The sequence below is a fragment of the Anopheles arabiensis genome, chromosome 3 (genome assembly GCF_016920715.1).
Source record: "Anopheles arabiensis isolate DONGOLA chromosome 3, AaraD3, whole genome shotgun sequence".
NCBI lineage: Eukaryota > Metazoa > Arthropoda > Insecta > Diptera > Culicidae > Anopheles > Anopheles arabiensis.
The window spans coordinates 22,835,171-22,857,970 of record NC_053518.1 but is presented as its reverse complement, the minus strand read 5'-3'; the positions used below and the strand labels follow the sequence as shown (position 1 = coordinate 22,857,970).

Genomic DNA, 22,800 nt, shown 5'->3' with positions numbered 1-22,800 from the left:
TCGCTCGGAGAAAGATTGAAGTGCGACTAGCTTGTTAGTGATATTTGCTTAACGTTGTTCGGGCGAACTAGAGCCGACAGGAAGTGGAAGACCCACAGGCTCACCTGCGCTCAAACAGAGCGAGAGAGAGAGAGAGAGAGACATACACACACAGCAAGCCACGAACCCAAATTTACTAACTCACGCGAACACGGTGGTTCCCATGAATGCGCAACAAGAAAGTGCGAAGAAAGAAAAAAAAACACAACAGGTCCTCCGGGGTTCTCTAGGGAAGCGAAACAAGAAAGAAACCCATCACGCCTTGTCGTCCGAGGCGAATGAAGCGTGTCGCCGTGGATGGTCCTTTCGCAGGACGGCTGCGACCATGCTGCGTTACCGTACCGGGTTGGGCCTATCAGTTGAAGGTGAACAGAATTTAAATTCACCCTGCTACACCGTTCCGGTAGATTATCACCGACGCCGGTGTGGGAGGTGGGCGTCCCTTGCACAAAATAAAAGAGTCCTTACCCTTCACAAAAGCCGACAAACGACGTAAGCGAACCACCGGGTGGATCCAGTGACGGCAAACTACGCTTGCTAAGGTCAATATTTATTCTTCAATAAAATTCCGATACGCACGGCATCTTTTGCTTGCCCATCGTTTGGGCCCCCTGTTTTCCAGATCGCCAAATCGACCGGCTGCTGCTGCTGCTGCTGCGTGTCCGGCAGGGTGCGATGAATAAACATTGCCAACAATAATTGAGAGCCGACTTTGACTTTGACCGAAAGTCGTTGTTCTCGCTTGTTTGTTTGCATTTAAAATGTTATCTTAACCCGGTTTCGGCGCCCCGGTTTTGTTTTGTTGGGATTAAGCAGGTGAGACGGGGATGTGTGTGTGTAATGGGCTGCAAGTGCGCCCTCTACTACTTACCGGGAAATTTGTACAGCGACACCTCGTTGCAATTGATCTCGAGGAGTGCGGTTTCGTTCGGCAAACTCGCACACCGGCACATGGTGTTGATTGGGCACTCGTACGAGATGTCCTGATTAGTGTACATGATGTTTCGATTATCCAGCTTCCAGCCGAGCGTGCCGGTCTGTATCACAGTGAGCAGCAGTATGCTAACGAGGTCCGCGCAGGACCGTACGGTGGCCGGGATGCCCATGGTGAAGGGTGACGCTGTTCGCTGTAAAGGGTGCAAGATAAAACCGACAAAGTAGATTAGAATAACGTGAACGGGAATTGAACTGTATCAGTAGTAGGAGAAGAAAAAAGGAGTAAAAAGAAAAATATACACACAACTCTTCCACCGCTGTGCAATAAAACACGTGCGCCAAACTTTTCAGAAACACAAATTCACTCGTTCCAGATAATCTGGGTGCGCTGGGTGGAAGCAATTTCTCTACCAGCCCCCACTCCATCCCAGTCTGCTAACAAACTCGATACCTAGCGATCCTTGAGTCTACACGTACACGTACACGCTGCATGATAAATGAAACCCATTTATCATGTTTGCATGGGAGCTAAGGGAGTGGTTTGGTGATGGAAATACGAAGGTGGAGAAGAGAATAAATTTCAACCTCCATTGAAGCGAAACCCATCAGCAAAGGAAGGAAGGGAGCAATCTCCGCATTCGTAAGCATATCACACGTGTGGAGAAAGTATAGTAGACGACTAGAAGAAGAAGAAAACGAAGGAGAAGGACGACAAAAAAACGGTACATGATTTCCAATGTTTGATGTTCGAGTCGAGAAGTTGAGCTTGACAAGAAAAAAAAACGAAAGGTTCACCCAACACACATTTCAACTGTGATCAACCCTTCAACCCCCTCTGGTATGTGTGGTTGCGCTCGGTGAGGGTTGCTTGATCGGTGCGTTTGATGGAAAGTTTCTCAACAAAATTGAGCATGTGTGTTTGTGTGTGTGTGTGTCTCGTTGAGTTCGATTTTTGTCATTTCCAGCTCGAAAACTGCGCAAAAGTTGCTCAACCCAATTACAGAAGTTAAAGGCACATTTTAAATAGTACGCTGCTTCGACGGTGACTTTAACGCTTACTCCAACAGCATGATGCCACCGTGAAGGGTGCGAAGGGCTGAAGGCAACGGCGTGGTCTCATTTCGAGTGCTATCATTTAAATTGATATGGTTCTTACCGTGCATTAAGACGCCATAGAAATGGTTTGAGTATCAAATAAAATCATTACGGTCTTTGTGCGCGGTCTTGCACGCCGACGTTAGCTTCTAGAAGCTCTCCCTCTCTCTCTCTCTCTCTCGCTCATTCACCCACACACACACACACACACACACACACCTTGTAGGGCCACTAATGAAATCGATGCCTCAACTCGTCCGCCCACCCAATTTTCCCATCCATCCGAGCGAGCGAAAGAAACCTCGACATGCGAGGTAATTAAAAAAGAATTTCCCTGGGTGAAATACATGGCAATGGCACAGCAACCGAACGAAATGACCGGAAACTGCTCCATTTGCGCAGTGCAGCTGCCGGCGGGTGGCTGGTGTGGCGGCTTGAAACTGTTGAAAATTGGGAAAAGGAAATGTTTAAATAGTTTGCAGCGAACGTTCGTGAGGCAGTAAATTGAGCGCTGGCATGAAACTGTGGCCAGCGCGGTTCAAAACGGGAGGCAAGAGGCTCCCACGAGATTTAGGACGAGAGCATACGTTCGATTTCGGTGTTCCGTGGTTGTTTTTTTTCTTTTTACCATCCTTTCTCATCACTGTGCCCGCCTGTTCGTCTGTTGCCGCTTGGTGCTTTTCGGTCCCTTTCCCCTTCTTTGAGCAGTATTTATCAGCAAAAATTGGTGATGCAACGAGCAATGAGAGCCGCTCCGTGAAGCATCGCCCCAAAAGCAAACTAGGTTTTCCTTAGTCAGAATTTTGGTGCAAGCGACCTCCAAGCGCACGGGCAAAGGTCCCTGTGCTGTGAGACCCTTGCTTGGTCTCACCAAAAAAATACTAAAAGGCCTGCCCAGGAGACGGACACGGAAACATTTTGCCCATCCCGTTCATTTGCACGGGCAAAATTGTTAAAATATTTATTATCTCCCTCGACGGCCGGCATTGCTCCGGCCCGTCGTGCGGGACCACCGCGCATGAAAGTATAACAACGGAATGAATTTCAAATTAATGAAATCCTCTGGATAGGGAATTTTTCTCGTTCAGCCTTGGCTGCAGGATAAATTTGATATATTGCTGGCTAATTTCGATGGGCCAACAGTGGTGCCGGGTGCTGCTTGCAGTAGAGCAGCACGGTGTTGTCCGTACACTCGGGCACTGTTCTCGGAGCACCGATGCAAAACCGTGAATTTGCGGTTGCCGGGTAGTAATTGTTACCGTTGTCGTAAGAGTGTTGAAAGAGATTTAATGAGCCTGGGCTAGCGAAATAATGCTAGACAGCGAATTTGGGGTACTTTTATTGGGAAATTAGCCCACTCCAGACGTTTAGTAGCGGGGCTAGAGGGTTAAGACTTTGCTACAATTAGCACCGTATCATAGTGGATGAAGCTTGACGTTATTAAATGAATCAGCATGGCAGTTATGGTTATCACTAATTAAACAATTGCATAATACCTTACCTTAATAATGGCGAAAACAATAATTTGTGTCAAAATATCAAAATCATATTACATGAAAGGTTCACTACATTTGTAATTCAAATTTTTCTACAATAGAAAAAAGAGAAATTTGAAGTCTTTCATCAGGCATTGCAATTCATCGAAATCTTTGAAATGAGTCCTCGGGCTGTAAGTTACTTAGTTTGTATCTGAAAATGGTTGTACCCAGTGGCGGATTTTCCTATAAGCGGACTGAGCGGCCGCGGGGGGGGCCCCGGCCTAAAGGGGGCTCCGAGCTAAACCTCCACATGTTAGTTCACTTTTATAAGCGATTGATTTTTTGTTATTAATGCCCAAATGAACGGAAAACTAAATCATTCTCAAAGTAGTAAATTCTTACAAGTAACTGTTTGGAATGTGTTGATAACATTTATAGCTATTAAAAGTTGTTACTTTGGAGATAATTTTTGAAGGCCAAAATAAATTTTACATACTTTCGCACTTTTCCATATTATTCTTCTTTGGCTCAACAACCGATGTCGGTCAAGGCCTGCCTGTACCCACTTGTGGGCTTGGCTTTCAGTGACTAATTGATTTCCCCCCATAGCAGGATAGTCAGTCCTACGTATGGCGGCGCGGTCTATTTGGGGATTGAACCCATGACGGGCATGTTGTTAAGTCGTACGAGTTGACGACTGTACTACGAGACCGGCCACTTTTCCATATTAAAACCAATAAATCCTCTCGTGAGGTCATAAATAATAGTCATAAAGAAGCTCCTGGGACGATTAATTTATATTTTTTAAGAACTTCCTAAACGGTCGCAATTGCAAGGAGGAAAAGACTAAAAATACGCAATTGCAGGATAATCATTGTCGGACGCTTGGATTTCAGGCACATTTTATGCATCTTTGAAACAGGAAATCACACAAGCTTTGTGTAGTGGCTTTCACTGCTCATGTACACGAATGAGCAAACAAATGTATTGCAAACTGCTCTAAAAATACAAAAGTGTAAATTAGTAAAATTCTGATTTTTTGTCAGGTTTTCCAGATATGCTTTTATCTAGATATGCCTAGATCTGTACTAAAATTCGGAAAGTCTGGAGTTTTAATAGCTACAGTTCATAATTTCACTGTTCATTGATTCATTTCAATATAAAAGACTCTTAGTTTAGAAAAACGACCTAATACGTACTTGTGTTGAAAAACTACTACAGAGAATGAAATGCTTCTTCACACCAAACACTACTAACACTAGTATAGAATTTGAATATAGTTTTGATTTTTGCGCTGACGGAAACAACGATGATGCACATCGTAAAAATATGGAAAAATATGTTAGCTTGATTACACGAAGACAATAGAAGCTATTAAAATAATAAGCAGTTAGTTAAAAGATAAAAAACGACAGAAGAATATTAATCCCTAACGAAATCAGGATGACATAGTTGGTATGCGTAACAAGATATTCATAAAAATGCGATATAATTTTCTGGACTTCTCAGAAAACTAGGGCCCCAATTATATCCCCCGCTTAGGGCCCCGAGATGGATAAACAATAATCAGATTTTACTTATTTTTTAACAACAATCAGGGAAGCCGCGATTGTGAGTTTGTAAAGATTCTGCATTGAATAGATTGCTGCTTCTCGAATCGAAATCAAAATGAAAACAAAAGCCTTCGACTCCATCTGTGACATGTACTTGTCCACTTTCTCGGTCTCTAATTCTGGTGATAGTAAAATCCGTCATGTTCATGCCTGAAAGCAAACGAAAAACAAAACCAGAAATTGGAACATTAACAAGCATCCGAAATTTAGGCTTACGTGAGCTTACAAAATGAACACAGATAGACAATAAGCTCACTATCTCGTCCTATTCGTTTCCAAAACAATGGCTCAGCTTGTACCCAGCTGCACCCTCATCAAGCCGTCATCCCTATGTATGTTTTCTAGATTCAAGCAAAACTCTAAATAGAGCATCTAAATTGAAAAAAAACCAGACCAACCTGTAAAAACATTTAATTACTTTAAAAAAAATGTAGCACAGTTACTTTTTGACCAGAATTTTCATCATTGCGTCAAAATACTGTCTGGTTATTGATAAACAAAAAATCCTACCTACACTCAAAATGACACACTCTTTGTCGAAAGTAAAAGATTGCGAATCGATGTTTTCAATCCATCATTCTTGAAATTAAAAATCGATCAATCGTCCTGCTCAGCACCGAGTCCTTTCACAGTCACAATACTCCCTGCTTCCCATTAATCACACCTATTAAATCAATACACCCTTTCTTCTCTCGCCCCTGCAGTCGTTTCGAATCACGAATCAGCAGAATGAAACAAACGAGCAAAAAAAAAACGAATCTCAAACTCATGAAAAACTCCTTCTCGATTTTAACCATAAAACACGAAATGGGCCAACTAAACGCGCGCCGAGCACCATCAACTGCACACATTATAAATCACACAACCCCAAAGTAATGGCGGCATCCGGAAAATTTCCCCCCACAGCTATCGTACCACAACAAATTGAACATAACTTTGGTGCCGTTTTTGAGCGTCTTTAACGAGCGACCAGCCCGGGCGGGCGTTCGGCGTGCCTTTGCACACAGCAGCAATCGTCTCGTCTTAATTCTGACGTACGATGGCGCATTTTAGCATCACACTATGCTAACGGAAGCCGAACGCGTTGTCGTCGATGCTTACCGTCCCTTGCTTTGATCAAAAGAAAGCCAGCAAATTCTGTCCCCCGGTAGAGTAGGAATGTGGCCGTGCGAGGGGTGGAGAAGCCGTGCAAAAGCTTACCCATCCCAAAGCATTCGAAAAGCAATAAATCACGTCCGACAATACTTCAAGCACGTAACACCCAATCAGACGTACCTCAGCGACGGATGCGGGGAGCAGTGGGGATAGATTGTGACTTTTGGGTGACTTCGTCCTACCTAGGCGCGAGGCGCACACCGCTACTATTGGCGCTCCCCGGGCACAGGCGGGACGAGCCACGACGTGATAAATCCTCGTCAGCGTTATCCCCTACGCCAGACAGCGTTGGATTTTCGTACCACTCGCTCTTCCTTTTTTTGTCGTGAGCGGCCATCGGTACAGCATGGAAACGCAGACGACGTAGCGCGCGTAGAAGCGGCACAACGTCGAGCTGATACATCATCATCGGATCAAATCTCTCATCATGGTTATTACTCGCAGTCTACTTTCGCTTAAGCCGTTTCACCTTTTCCGCAGCGCCGCGAGGGTGCTTTGTGCCCGGATAACATCCTCTTACGGCACAACGGAGCACGGACATCGTTATAAGCGATCGGAGGGTTTTTGGTGAGTTGCTTACTCGATGCAAATCGTTTCCTAAGATCTTGCAGCGGGGATTTTTAACGCAAAAACCTTTTGCAGTAGCAGCTGGAGCGGCTGAAGCAGGTTGCAAGATGAGCGCTATCATGTTTATCTTATCACGGTGGGATCGGGAAAACTCATCCTACATCAAACCCATCCTCGAAAGGTACAACTGTGCAGGATAATCAATCATGTCGTTCTGCTCTACTCCGTTTTTGGAGAAGAGGAAAAGCCTGAGGAGAGCTATATCGAACAACAAGTAGTTGAATATTTTGGTCTATCTTTATTTACCTTGAGGTTCTCAAACAGAATATTAGTTTTTATTAATATCAGACTCATTGAAACTTAATAAAAAACAGTGGATAGACTTGAGTGCATGTGATACTTTTTAGTAAAGCTTCCCTTGTAACAACCAACACGTGTAACATTAAATTAATAAAATCGATTTAAGCTACAAGCCCATGAGACAGCATCAAAAGCACAGGAAAAAACGGCTCTCTTGCTCGCACGCCGTCAAATTAAAGCAGTAGAGTCATTTCAGCGTCACGTTCCTGGGAAAAATTGTCAATTTCAACGAGCTTTGAATTCCAAACCGAAGAAATTTGTCTCACCCTCCCTTTTGGCTCCTGCCAATGCGGCCATCGTTCGGGCTTTCATTTTGCTAGCAAAGATCGGCGAGGCGTTCATCTTACAACCTGCTTCTTTGTGTCGCTTCCGTTACCCAGCATACAGCTTACACACACACACACTCTCAACAATCGCTCTCGAGTGGGTCTCTTCGAGTGGCGCAAATCGTTCCGGCGCTGTAAGCAATCGAGTCGATCGAAATGGAATTTTGTCCTGATTTTCGTCACTCGAGCGACTACACATTCAAGTGCGAACAGAATCGCAGCGGGAAGAGCCCATTATGATATCAAAGAGCAAGCCCGGCAATAATTTCATCGTGAAGTGGCCCGCTTTCGGGTGGGCCAATCGTTGAGGCACGCCCGGGCGGATGCCGGTATGATACGGGTACTGGTGCGGCCAGGATCGATCTAATGCTTGCGCCCGTCGATGCGCGGCCACTGCAGCAACAGTTAGCGTTTGTTTGTTTCATAAATATCATCGTATTAAATTATGAACACACTCATTGTGCACCCTTTTAGCACGCGCTTCAACAGCTCTCGAAAGCAGCGAAGCACCTGAGCCTGCTCGCACTCCACTCTCTCTCTCTCGGTCTAATCTGACTAGTGCAATCCAATAATGCTGACGCGGGCAGCGCTTATCCAAAACCGAAGCCCGGTGTGCGTGAAATGCCGGGAAACCGGAAACCGGACATTATTAATGAGACAGAAAAATCGATTCAAGCCAGCCGTACCCCGCTTACCGCACGGGGCCGAACTCGGCGGGGACAGGAGCTCCATTTTACGGTGGTGGCAATGGTCGCTTTACGTTTCGTGCTGATCCAATCACAGGTGGTTTCGCACCGCCACACCTTCACCAAACAGTGGGCCCCGTGCGTGGCCGCTGGAAGCACTCCAGCAACAGGGACCGCACAAACACACGCGCCGGTACGGGCTGGAATGGCCTGCAAAGCTTCTGTTACAGGCACGCACATGGTGGTTGACGCTGGGAATGATTTTTTAATTGAATTCAATCGATTACCCTGGCACGACCGGTCCACCATGGCACGACGGTGGCACGCTGGCTCGTGTTGCGTTTTTTTCCTGTTGCCTCAGTAAATAAACTTTGTAAGCTTTATTGTTGCTTTGTTTTTTGTTTTTCCTCTGTAAATGACCGATGAATGAGTGGGTCAACTTTCCGTAAAGTGTTTGAAAATAATTTAACGTAATTAAAAAAAATGCTCAGGACACTGCATCATATCGCTAGGAGGGGTATTTGTGGTGGGATTGACGGCAGAGGGCAAGCTTCCTTGTCGACGAACCGTAACCCGCTAATTAGCGTCGATTGACAGCTTCCAATGATATCAATTAGCGGTGAGATCGCAGTGAGGTTGTTGAAGTTGAATGATTGTTTGTGAAGTAAAAATAATCAATAAGGTGTTACAATTGTTATTGATGTTGGCAGGGGCATGACGTATGTGGTGTGGTAAAGCACATAAATAATATAGCTACGCGGTTACATTTGTTTCACTATTCTTTTGTCTACGTGTATTATTAATCCTGTATGTCACTATTGAAAAACAAAAACATATGAAAAATCAATTATTGCTCTTATCGGCCTCCGCACGTCTAGTTTCAGACGCACTTAATACAGATGGTGCAATACTTTTTTGCACATTTTTATAGTCTTCAATCATAGCTTTGCGCTGTGGATAAACAACGGGTAATTTTCTTTGGAAATATTAGGCTACAGCAATTCATAATTCAGTCAGGTTTAAATAATAAGTACCTTTACAGGGTTTTCCAGGAGTTCTCATAGCTATGGAGCACTTTATTGATTCCTTCTTACGTGAAATGAACCTAAAGTAATGGGAATTGGAATCTATAGCACTCTTGTTGGACAAATCCAATAAGAAATTTGAAGGAGCCTGTCCAACAAGGGAGCCATAGAGTCCAATTTCCATCATATGAAGCTCATTTCCAGTAAGAAAAAGTCAATGAAGTGTCCCACCACAATGAGAACCCCTGGAAAACCCTGTATTAGCTAAAAGGATGCTTCATAACGAAAGGAAGGGCGTATGAACTATTACCAATATGTTCTTTCATTCTAAAGAAGTATGTAACATGGGACTGTTACATATTAGGGGGGAAAACATATAATATAGAACGTATATGATTGAGTTTAAAACAATAAAATTAATCGTTAAAGTTACCCACCAAATCCTTCGTTCGCAAAAAAACCTAATTATCGCTTTGATATTAAGTTAAGTGTTTTCAACTTAAAAAGACAAAAAAACAGGAGGATTTTCGCTTCATTCTTCTAGGCAATAAAGTATCCAGACATCTTGTTAAAGCCTTTTCACAAACCGTCCCAATTATGGGCGCAAAGGTAAAAATACGCTGAACAATTATCTTGCCGGTTGTTTTTTGTTGTTGTTTCTTGCTCGTTGTGCTCCATTAACACAAGGGGTGTGAAATTAATTTTTCAAAACGCCAATTAAATTGCGGTTCATAAAAATTCAAATATTTATATCTTCTAAAAATTGCGTTTTTGTTCTTTTTCATGTTTCCCCCGACGAAATCAAATTCAAAAGCCGACAAACCACGGCACATCCCCTAGCCCAAAAGGTGGCACTCTTTTTTTCCTGCCATAATTTTTTTTTTTTCAAGCTTTGTAGCACCTTCTTTGCTTCGCTGCTGATATTATTGCAACCACTTCTTTCAGCTACTTGGAAAGCCAGCGAAAGGTAGCCGAGCAAAATAAAAATCCCTCCATCAAAGACCATTCATGACGCACGTTTTCGCATATTTTTTTAAATATTTTTTTTTTCAGTCAGCCGGACCATTCTCATCGTACCAGCGCTGCCAAAAAACATCGTTTACTGCCAAAAATAGACAACTGAAATTGCATTGAAAATGGGGCCGATTCTTGCTCGTGAACGGTGGCGCTCGGGTAGCATAAAGCAAACGCCGCCCGAAGTAACGGTGTCCGTGCGAATGAGCAGTACTTGTTTAGCAGAATGGGCGTGCTTGCTAAGCTTTCGGCCTGGTATCGGCAAGAGTGTGGTTTGGTTTTTTTTTTTTGGTGTTTCATGTTTCCACCTTTTTTCTTTACTCGATGAAAGGTTCTCGCACCAAAAGGGACACACGCTTCAAATGATTCCTGTCTTGTTTATCAGACCCCGAAAAAGGCTGTTATGGCTGGGAAACGCACCATACTGGTACGGGGGCTGTATTATATCGGACGAGGGGTTTAACGAGAGCATAAAGCGCCCAAGACACGAAGAGAATGGTAGCGCTCGCCGCCCTTTAAGGGGCTCCGGAAAAGACAACGGAAAATAATTTTGCATTTTAATGAGCGGTCCTTTCTTTTCACGCCTCTCGGGTGGAGATGGTGTGCGATATCAAATATCTACGGGCTGGGGGGGGGGGGGGGTGGCTCATGCAGTGCGCCGGGTTTCCAGTGGCACGACAAAGAAAGAGTCGCAAAGCCGGTTAAGCTTAAGCATACCACGAAACGGTTTTATCAAGTACGACAAACAATGTGTTTTGCTTTTAAAATCATTTGTAAAGCATTTATTTTGATGCGAGTTTTCAGTAAATTTCAGTTCAATTTCACTCAATCCTTCTATGGTTATTAAATAGTAAAAATTAAATTAAAATGTATTGCCTTCTTTTCCATCTAAATTATAATGAACATCAAGATTGGTCTTTATATCCTAAAATTAAGTAATTTCTTGGATCACAAGCATTAAATTTTTCATTTTTGTTCCAAAAAAATCCGCTTTGATTTGTTCAGTTGGCATCGTTTGCACAGTCTAGTTAGTGCAAAATATTGCAGTGATTCATCTTCACTGTTCTTCACCGACAATACCCACTGGCTGTGCAGCCAGGTCCCGCATCCTACTGCAACGTGCAACCACAACCATCCAGCTAGAAGCAGACAACCTGCCCTCACATCAACTCCAAATCCCAACTGTCTTTTAACTCTGGCACCAAGGCGAAGAAGTTTCTGCCCGGCTCGCCCTGGAGATACTTCACAACATAATGATGATGCTGTATGCAACCCGAGCACTCGCTCGCCACAGTGTCACAAATGCCAGCGACTATTGGTACGGGAAAACTACACGGGATAATGAGAGTAAACAAACGTATAATAGCTCTGTAATGGTCCGTTATCTTGCTCATATCTAATTTTCCGCTACATTGCATACACAATCTTTGCCGGCAATCGGTCGTGCTGAGTGCTCTAATTAGAGAGCCGATACGAAGCGGAACTCATGGCGAGGGAGCGAGGGGATGGTTGGTCAGGAGATAGTTGAGCGCACGGGTGTGTGTGTGTGTGTGTGCTGTGCTTTGTGCCCAAAGGTACACCAATGTCTCCGGGAGCGTTAGCGTCATCGTAAAACTCATTAGAGAAGCACACAGAATGGGGTGGCGGCAGGGAGCTTGTGTGTTTGTGTGACCGTGTGTGTGTATGTGCGAGCCCGAGGCCAAAGGAAAGCCTTCTCGTGGGCAGGGACTCTGCAGTCGTAGGCGGGCTGGAAAGGTTGCAGGTTGCCATCATCGCTCGATGTCTATAACCGTGCCCGCCCCCGGCCCGCTGAAGAACGGCCCACTGGGGGGAAGCCGGAGACAATGCGCAGCGTTGAATTGCTTACGCCTGAAAGTGTATCTCATGGTTCACTCTCGCCCGATATCACCCGAGTCGCCCAAAGCCTGCATAATGGCAACGTTAATGGCCAAACGATCTAGGCCACACGCGGACACGCAGGGATGCACGAGATCCCTGCTGAATAATTGCATCACCAGCTTTCGCCTACCCACCACGCTTTACCTCGCCGAGCTCTGTGCGGGTCTCCGTCGCTAGCGCGGTGTGCGTTTCCATACCGAGGAAACCGTTGATTTGAGGGCATGTTTTAATCAAATATTAACCACGCATCATCGTTATTGTGCTACGCTCGTAATCGAACAAGTGACATCGAGCTTAGCGAGGCGTCCGGTGTACCGCAGACCCAGGGCCAGCCGAACATGGCGGATTTAATTGATAATGTTTTCTGCGGTGACATAATGTCAATTTGTGGGCTCCGAACAGAGCGGCCTATGCATCATTCAAAAGCGTACTTCAGAATGCCTTTGTCATCTGCGTGGAGCTTAATGGGGAGTGGCTATTGGTGTGGATGCGATAACAGGTGTTATTATAAACAAACCTACTTATACTAAGTGATACAACATTTATATAGGGGATATGTTTTATAAAAATGTCTTTCAATTGAAAAGAAAAATGGTTATTTCTAAATTATCACTGTTAACTACAAATATTATAGAAAAGAGCTAAGGCTAATTTTGAAGTTCTCTTTTAATCAGAATTTCTTGTTTCAGCACAACAACCGCTGTCGGTCAAGGCCTGCCTGTATCAATAGAGGGGCTTGAATTTCAGTGACTTATCGATTACTCATCGCAGGATAGTCAAGTCCTACGTATGTGGGCAAGGTCGTTTAGAGGCTTGAACCCATGTCGGGCATGTTGTTAGCTCGTATGAGTTGACGACTGTACCACGAGCCGAGCCGTTAGAATTAATGACCAAAAACTGATTAATGGTTAGTATTTATGATGATGATGATGAGATGCACCTCTTACCCCAACACAGATTTGAGAAGGACGGAAGTATCTTTAATATTATTAATATTACTCTTAGGTAGTTTTTGAATAAATGAAAAATGTACGAGTAAGTGGTGGTATCGAACGGCATTCAAAAGAATTCACCGAGTCATAAACATACCCAAAATGGCCAACGTAGTTCAATCAAGAAAAAAGAACGGGTCTAACTCCATCGAATACAATCAGGGAACAACTGTGACATGCACAGGGTCAGATCCATTACTACCAACGCCGACTCCAGGACACTACCTTCTGAAGCAGGACAACCTAATGTATTGGAAATTATCAGGACACAATCGCAACATGCTTATGGCCAGTTCCGCTGGTACCGGCGATGGCTCCAGGGTACTACCTTCCGAAGCAAGAGAACCTAATATATCAGAAAATGGCTACTTACAATCATGTGGGCAATTCCGTATGTGAATGTTCTGCTGCACAAGTGAATATTCCGCTGTGACATTCCAGACTGCGTGGAGACAGCGAACTCTCCAAAACTAGATCCGATTGTCCACTTGTACGCACGCGTGTCTCAAACTTATGTTGTCTCTTTCTTATATTTTTTTCTCTAATTAAGCTTGTGACGACAAGTACATTACATAGTGACATAGGACTTCTACACCAATATAACATTACACAGTTTGTTTAACAAATTCCGCACACCAACGTCTGAAGGCTGGTAAGCTACTCGCATAATTTCTAATCAGAACTGTAATACATATTGTATAGAAAATTTCATGGAGATCAAAATCAAACTGTACACTTGTATACACCAAAACCTATTTTCCACTCAAATAACAGCAACAAACAAGCATCATAACTCATTTCTTCGCAAAACGATCCTCTCCGGAGGCCTTCGCAGTTCTTTTGAAAAGCTCACCTTAAATCTCACCGGAAATTGTTCAAAGGAATTGCACATTTCTATTTCCTCTCCAGCGTAAATACGTTCCCCCACTTTAACAGTTTGCAAACCGAATACCGCCCCCTTGGTAATAACAAAAACACTGACAAACTAGCAAAAATGAAAAGTCAAAAATCAGCTGAATAATAGATGACACCATAGGTCCAACTGAAATCCACAGATGATTCGTTCACGCTCTGCACCACGTGCACGAATGGCACACGAATGCTAGTGGTGCATTTGCGATGAAAAATGAAAATGCATTATTTGCATACAAATTCACGCCCTTTCCCCTCCACTCCCAACCATCCTAACCTTCCCAAAGTCTGTTGTGAGGCGAAAGTTATGCCATGCTGATCGAGGCTCTACCTTCCTTTTCTTACCCCTACTCCCTGCAGTGCCGTGCTAAGAAACCCGAAACTTTGCTGCTGTGTGAAAAATGGCTCCGTGCACTGTCCAACTGGCTACACCCGATTCTACTCCCGGGAGTCTACTTTATAAAACGGAGCCCAACGTTAGAGCCACGTGTCGGGTGCCGAAATTTCTCCAGCCAAGAAGGTAGTAGCAGCTGGTTTTCATCGTTTAAAATAAATGCATCCCATTTTCGGCAGCACTTCTCAACGGGGTATCGTTACTAGCCCCTGCAACAAGGGCAACAGACAAACGCTGGCCATCGTATGGGTAGCAGCACCTTTGGAGTGTAGTGTTTTAAGCTTACCGGGAACATTTCATGAACTGTGGCTGCTGCTTCTGATAGCAGACCCAAGAACATATACGCCCAGTTGCAGCAGCTCGATACTTGACCGGGTTCGTTCAATCGTGGATCGACATTTGAATTATTGAGCTATTTGTTTCCATTTATATGAAACAATTTTGGGAAACCGATGTTCTCCATCCTGCCCGATCGGTCGGTGCTTTATTATCGCCCGACTATGATCTATAAACGTTTGCCAATCTGTTCTCGAGCAGCTGTCCGGAAGCAAACAAAAGAAAAACTCATAATCCTCTTACATTTTCAAATATTCAGCTACTGCAGCTTGTACCTATTCAAACAGCAATTCTGTTCTATTTGTTTCTATTCTTTTCCCATTTTTTTTGCTCTCTCTCTCTTTTGTCTTTACATGCACGAGCACTTGTGCGGTAGGAAATCTATCCATACATCTTAACTTTCCACAAAAAAAGAGACTATCCCAGGTTCAGTGTTCCGGAAACACGCTTCCTTTTCTCCACCGAAACGAAACGGAAATGGAGTATTTATGAGGTCCTTTCTTACCCCCTCACAGGTATGATTTGCATTCATGTGTGGCTTTGAATTTTGTGAAACCGTGTAGGTAGATATCGGGTATGCGCTAAACCGATTATGATGCCTACTTTTATTGTGTTGTGCGGAAATGTTTCGAAACTTTTGCTGCCACCAGCAGCCGGTGGCATGCAAAAACCTGTGACTGTGCCGGCCCCTTCCCCGGTACGACATTTCTGCTTAACTAACTGTTTTGCCGTTTCGCTCAAACGATACTTCCTGGTTGGGCCGGAGCCAACCGCTGGGGCGGTACTGCTATCCACCTACAATACCACACACACTAGCACAACGGTTCCCGTTAGTTTATATGTTGGTAAAAGTGTGTTGTGAGACCTAGCATCAAGGTGCTTTTTGCAGCACTGCCCGGGCACCAGTTGGTTTCACTGTCCGAGTTTCCCTTCGTCGTTGGTATCGGGTTCTGTGTGTGTGTGTGTGCTGGTTAGTAGGACGAACGCTACACTTAACCAGCTGTGGGTTCGGTTTTTGTGAAATAGAAAATGTATTTACATTATGACACGTACTTTTGATAATTATTATGTGCATAAATTTATTATCCCTGCGCATGGTTGGGTGTGGGGATAGGGAGGTTTGGGCTTTACAGGAATCGTATTATGCAAATTTGCCGTAGCAGCTTTTGTTGCCACACAGCAGACAGCTGATACGGTTATCGAAGGATCGGTATCGTTCGGTGCAAAACCTTTCGCAGCAAAACGAAAGCCAGCGGACCTCACAAACACGTGCAGAACACAAATGTGGCACAGGGTTAGAGAAGAGTGTGTCAATATTTAACCAAAAGGGGTAACAGGTGAGAAGACACGTTTTTTGTATGATTTACAGTGACAACAAAACGAGGATTTTCAGTGTTTTTCTTTTCGATGACATGGGATTTTTTCAAATTCTTATTGGTTTGATTCAAATTGTGGCAATGTAACAAGTATTTTGCCAACAGAAACGCACAGACAAGTTTTCTTAACACAAAATAAAAACAACAAAATTCTTAACGGACTCCCACCAAAGATTGCCATAAGAACAAAAACAGTTCCTGGAAACAGAAAAAAAAATCAGAAGAAATGTCAACTGCTTGCAATACAGCAATAGAACTCACCTATGTGAGATCAGTTAGAGTGTAAATGAGTGCAAATTTGCCCTCAAGCAAGAATCGTTTATTCCGAATTTTCAAAATACAATTTCCTGCCAACTCATACCATTTCTTGGAATGTCCCACAAGTCGGTTAACTGGCTTGTAATACCTAACGTTTTGCACCAAATCTAGCTGGAATTTGCACATCTAGTTTTTCATGCCATAAAACAGATTCAGTTATTCTATTTGGTTACCATCCTACATAAAGGGTCCCAATACATCTATGAAAATCAAACTATTATTATGGGTGTAGAAAAGTAGACTTAAAAATATGTTTCTTTGGAAGTTACCAATGGTATTTTGGTAACAAGTGCATGATGATTAAATACTTTTGCTTTTGAAGATGACTCTAAAATGTTTCGATTCTAATAAATGATGCGTTACAAACCGAAGCTCACACTTTTGAAGGTGTCCAAAGCATCGCACTGGCTAAGGTCAAAAGTAAATACTGACATTAACATAAAAGTCAAACGCCCACAGGTAGCGTGGTAGCTTTTCCACAACATTACTCCATTTGATTAGGCAATGAATTGACACGTGCCAATACAATTGATCCAGAATGCCCTTCTCGAATGCCGGTTTGTCTGTTCAAACGAACTAGACTAAGGTAAACATTTGAACAATTTCCCTAGGCATCGCCCGCCCCATTGCAAATCCTATCGTGTTGGCCTGTGGTAATCCCACCCGAAACGCCTCGTTTCTTAAGAATCTTTTGCTAGATCTACTCGCCAGCCATCCGGTGGGTATAATTTATTAGCCTGATTTGGAAATTCAGTGTTTACTTTTGCACTGGCATAGAAAACCAATCGACCGACGACTGCAGGCAACGCATAAGTTCCGTGCCAACGATTCGGCGTCCATCCCGCAGTATCATGTTAATTTAACTAAATGCTCGCTCAGTGCTGTTGGCATCCAGCCTAGTACCCAGCCCTATCTGCGCTGGCAAGTATTCTACCATCCAGCTTTCCCGCCGGACCCCGAGGGTCGGGCTTTCCCTTTGCTCATTTTCCCAATGACGCTGCAACAAATTAGCGCAAGAGCTCTCAGCGAATAAAAGGAATGTTTTTCACTTACTCACAGCGGTAAAGTAATTTAAAATATTGAACATCACGTGCCGTGTTCCATTTACATAATTACATTTGCGATAGGGACGCCCAGCGCCATTTGCGTCCCACAATGTGCGCCCGTCGCTCAAGTGCAACGTGCGTTGCGGATATCACTTGTACTAGTACCGCAATGCTCAATCTCTACTTGCTCTCTTTTTTTTCTTCTTTCGATCCACAAACCCCATTCCATTTGAAGGATCACGAAAGGTGACCCAGGAGTTCTTTAGCTGCTGCTGCTGCTGCTGCTGCTGCACAGTTCCATTAGTAGTTTGTCCCATCACCCACCGCGCGGTTGTCGGTTGGATATGGGAAAAAGGTCGCTTTTTTTGCCTCCCTCCGTTTTCCATTGCCACTTTTCATTTTGTGCGACTAACATCCGTCAGGGATAGAGCATCATCATTCGATTTTCGAAATATCCCAGCTACCACCAGCCTACCCCTTTTGCAACCCTGTCACTGTTGAGGGTTGTAATATACCTTCAGGAAAGTATAAGAGCAATCCCAAACCAACCCCCGGCCCAGGGTCGTCGGGGAGCAGCATGCAAAAGTTATATCAATTTATTTGATTAAATTTTATTATTTCATTTTATCTTTCACCACATACACATGAGACCCAAGTGATCCCGTTTCGGGCAGAAGCGACCAAAACCAGACAGGATCGCCACCACCACCTCTTAATGGAAGGTTAATATTGCCGGACGAGACAAAATGGACGAATGAGAAAGGTAAAAAAAAGGTAAAGGCGAGTAATAAATGGAAATTCGTTAGCGGATGCTTTGATTTCAGGTCACTCGATGTCACACAGGTAGCAGCGATGAAAATGTAACAAAATGAAAACTGAATTTCCTGCAATAAATAACAGCACGAGGTGGGTTCGGCGCGATGTTAACTTCTGATGTCATGTAAATTAATATCATTTTTTACACAACATCTTTTTTAGCCTTTAAATTTTTGACATTCCGCTTTACATCTGACGGTTTCATGAATATTATGATGTTTCAACATGATATTCAACAAAAAATGTATGAATCGAAACATTTAACATCTTCAAAAATCTAGAGTTGAGATTGAATTGCAATTTGGACTGAATCATAGTTTAATTACTTTTCATCAAAAGTTTTTGTTAATTTAGTGTAAAATTACAAAAATACCAAAGTGAACGGGCAATATACAGGGTTTTCCAGAAGTTTTCATAGCTTAGGGGTACTATATTGACTCTTTCAAACGCGAAATGAACTTAATGTAATGGGAATCGGACTCTATAGCATCCTTGTTGGACAGATCCAACAGGAATTTCCAAGACGCCTGTCCTAAAAGCGTACCATAGAGTCTTATTTCCAACATATGCAGTTCACTTCCAATAGGAAAAAGTCAAGGAAGTGTCCGACAAGTATGAAAACCCCTGCAAAACCCTGTTAATAAAAGAAATCAATTTTTGTTTATGTTAAACCATAAACCGTATGGTTCCTTTTATTTAAAACATTTTTAAAACTATTTTGTAGCGCATTAACGTAGCGGATTAACAAAAAAAATCCACTAATGTTTCCTGTGCAAATAAACTTTGATATAATGCTTCGTTGGCAGTCACTTGTGAGGCATTTTACTACCAGATTTGTTGAGGCACCAAACTATTTAACTTGTTGAACAACAAACAATGCCACTGCTGTTGATGGAAGTTTGAGGCTCTCTCAATTCTCTTAAGTATTCTTGTCCGGTTGAAGGTAAAGATTTACACAGATGATTAACACCCAGGCGCGTGCGGAAATCCACCGCCCCAGCCGCTTAATAATATCGTAAACCTGATACCTTATCGCTTTGAGTGAGTCGTGAAACAGCAGCTACAAAATCACCTCACAAAAAAAAAAAAAACAAAACAAATGAACGCGTCGAGGGGCGAGATTTAAGAAACAGTCAGTCAAGCGATTCTATTGGCGTGACACGGGTGCACCTTCACCCACCGGCACGCCGGACAGTCAGCACGGCACAAGCGCGGCGGACAAGGTTCTAAAGCGGAAAAATACCAATATTGACACAGCCATTTCTGTTTGTCCTAATGGATTTCCCGACTTTTCCGCGCTTCTTTTTGGGCTGCAGTTTCGGTCGTTTCGAGCTGTTTTTTTTAAACTGTTTCGTCAAGCCATCGTTGTTTGTTTGTGTAAGTGTGTGCTTAAGCTGCTTTCGAGTCCATACACAACTCACGCGGCCCGTAGTGGCCGCGGGTGAGGATTTTGATCGTTTTGCTTGCTTTGGCCTATCCCGGGGTCCGCAGATAGCCGTTCCGAGCGACAAAGCCTATCGCAAACAAAGGCCCCGTCCGGTTCCGCGGGTCTTCAAATCTGTAGCCGCATCCGCAGCGACACATGGAAATGGTTTCCGGTATTTTTCGAAAAAAGATAATAATAAAGTAAAACAACAAGGGCGGGCGCTCGCGCACCACCCAAGCGGAGAACAAACAGAACATTTTTACAAACCATCGTGTACCATGTTTCGTGCACCGGAGCCATTCAATTAACGCCCCAAGGGGAAGACTTTTTTGTAGGTTCTTTTTTTCGGCGGGGCAGTTTGTCTGTTTGCCAGAAAGCTAGCAAGCATGCGGCGTAATATGGCATAGTAGTAAGCTGCGCCTGTTTTTAGTGTGTGAGTGTGTTTTGTTTTGTGCGCTCCATGTGGTGGGAAGGCCGCATTTTTTAATTTAGTTTGGAATTTATCATCCACGTACGCAAACATGAAGCGAAACAACGGGCGCACGAAATAAAATTCTATGTTCCTATGCGCGCTCTACGCAAGCCACTTCCGTAGCTGGGCACCGCCACGCCGGTCGCCTAGTAAGCCATTACAATCGCGCAAGCTCTAACCACGCTGGGACGTTCGAGGACGCGTGTGGCCACGTTCCCACCCCGGAGCGGGGTTTTGTTAACCAACGGAAGGTAAATTTAATTTACAAATGAAAATGACATTGCAGTACCGGTCGGAAACTGGACCACCGCGCAAGATTCGCGTTTGTTATAAACCAGATTAGTTAAGCTAACAGCATATTCAATTATCTTTGCAATTCAAAGCGAATGGTCTAGTTTTTATTATTATTATTCAGGTACACTTGTAGTGTTACTGCCGGTTAGGAATAACATTTCCAGGTAGTTTTTGTTTTGCTAGCCTCAGTACCTCGTACACAACACAGCCCACATTTGCTCGCGTTGACTAGTCGGCATGGGCGCACGATGGGAAATAAATTTCCTACATTTTGCTACTGCTTTGCCAAAGCGCATAGCAACAAGCATGTGTTTTGGGTTTTATTTTCTCTGCCCCATCTCAACCGCACAACGAGATTGGCCTTCGCGCCGGGTAAGCCGTAAAAACGTGAAGAAATGCAAATGACATTGGCCGCGCCAGTAAAAGTGTCAGTAAAACCGCTTCACCCGTTGACACTCAGAAAAGCGGCCCCACGGAATGCCACGGACTTGACCTCTAACCCGGGGAGGAATATTCGTCAAAGGAAGCGTAAGCCGAAGCCAACGCGCATAAATAACGCCCCCAAAAACACCGTCAACACCGTCAGCACGATGACAAAGCGGGCGCTCGAGGTATACCGGCGTTTTGTGGCGTTAGCATTCAGTGGAGCTAGAATTCCTATCGGTTGACAAATATAACGCCCCAACGCACCGGCAATGGCGATACAGGTAAGAGGTACCACCACCAGTACGACAGCCGAAAATCATTATCCACCACCAAATCGTTTTTCGCGGAAGCGGCGTGATGCTTTGGTAATGTATGTGGCCTCCCCTCAATATGAACGCTGTGAAACATACTTTAAAGCTTGAGAAAAACAGACGCTTCGTAGCGGCTTTGGTCGCATTCATTGATGTGTTTGGTACAAGTTTTAACTGCGAAAGGACGGAATGGAAAGCCAGTAAAAAGACATTCTCTCACTCAAACGATCTGCGACGGACGACCAATGTCAATGTTTAGCGCTACCGTTAAGCGGCCCCTTAAAACGAAGGGGAATGGAATAAATAGAAGAAGAAGAAAAAACACAGTACAAAAACACAAAACGTGCGAAAAATGTACATAACGTTCTCCCCCGCGCACGGGTCAGGTGAAAGCGGAAACATCGCCATAAAACATAATGGTAATATTTCCCTTTTCACCCAAAGTACAGTACAGTGGCGCAAATATTTAAGCGCTCGACTGCGAGGAATTCGTCCAGCGCTGCCACTAAGAGTAATGTGCACATACATACATATTCTAAGCAGCAGTCGCTTGAGGCTCGGGAGGTTGTGCGTTTTTTTACAGCCCTCCAGAAATTATTCACCACATCCGGGCCGGGCGATGGGGGCGCCTGGTCGCTGGTTCCGTTTGCCGGTTGGCAGACACACCCGGGGTATGCAAAGTGGTCGCTTTGTACCCCCATGGGAAGGACCCGTTGTGCAAACCAGCTGCAAACAAGCGAATTACCGCAACGGTCGGTCAGAGCAATCAGACATATTGAACGTACAAGAGCAACACGTCAGCGCGGGGCGAACGCTTCGAAACGGAAAACATCAAAAGCAGAAGCATTAAATTTCCTCGGAAAGCGAGCCGATGCGCGTGATGGGTTAGGTAGAGAATAATGATCTTTGGTAGAAGTCCCAAACGTCTGTTCTTGAGATGCAGCTAACGCATAACTTCAATTGTTTCGCGTGTAAAAACAAAAGGTGAACCAACCCCCGAAACTTAAAAAGCTAATCCATCATTATGGCCATGTGTAACCGCTCGATATGTTTCGAGCAGAACATACCACACATATACCGTTACCGAAAACTGTGTCCCTCCCTTACCCTCCTCCACTACCACTACGCAAAAACAGACCGCAACGAGACGAACGTTTGATGGGCCACCCTTCCTGTGTGGGGCACAGAAAATAAAATAAAACCCGACCGTCATTCACATAGCCGGTCGTCCGTCCCCCCTCCTGCAAGGAAGTGAATGAAAGCCGCCGAGGTCGAGAAGCAAAATAAATAAAATTCGAGCCAAATATTTTATGTAATGGCATTATGTGCGAGTTTCGTTATTTATGCATCCTCGGGCCCCATCAACCTACCCTACACGCGGGGGTTTGGGTTTCGATTCTGCTCACGATAACGACCGCACCGTAAAGGTACTGTTTGTGTTTCTGGCGCTTACCGTGGATGCGGCACCGTGTGAGCTAGGGCACCGAA

The 22,800-nt window shown here is 44.2% G+C and overlaps 1 protein-coding gene across 3 annotated transcripts in view; it reads right to left on the bottom strand.

The window, feature by feature from the left end:
- Positions 1–22,800, bottom strand: part of LOC120902166 (protein artichoke) — a 97,845-nt gene that overhangs the window by 60,880 nt on the left and 14,165 nt on the right. For all 3 annotated transcript variants that reach the window (XM_040310708.1, XM_040310710.1, XM_040310707.1), the window contains exon 3: positions 911–1,166. In XM_040310708.1, coding sequence (XP_040166642.1) covers positions 911–1,145 — 235 coding nt within the window. In that variant the 5' untranslated portion in view covers positions 1,146–1,166. The remainder of the gene's footprint in view (positions 1–910; positions 1,167–22,800) is intronic.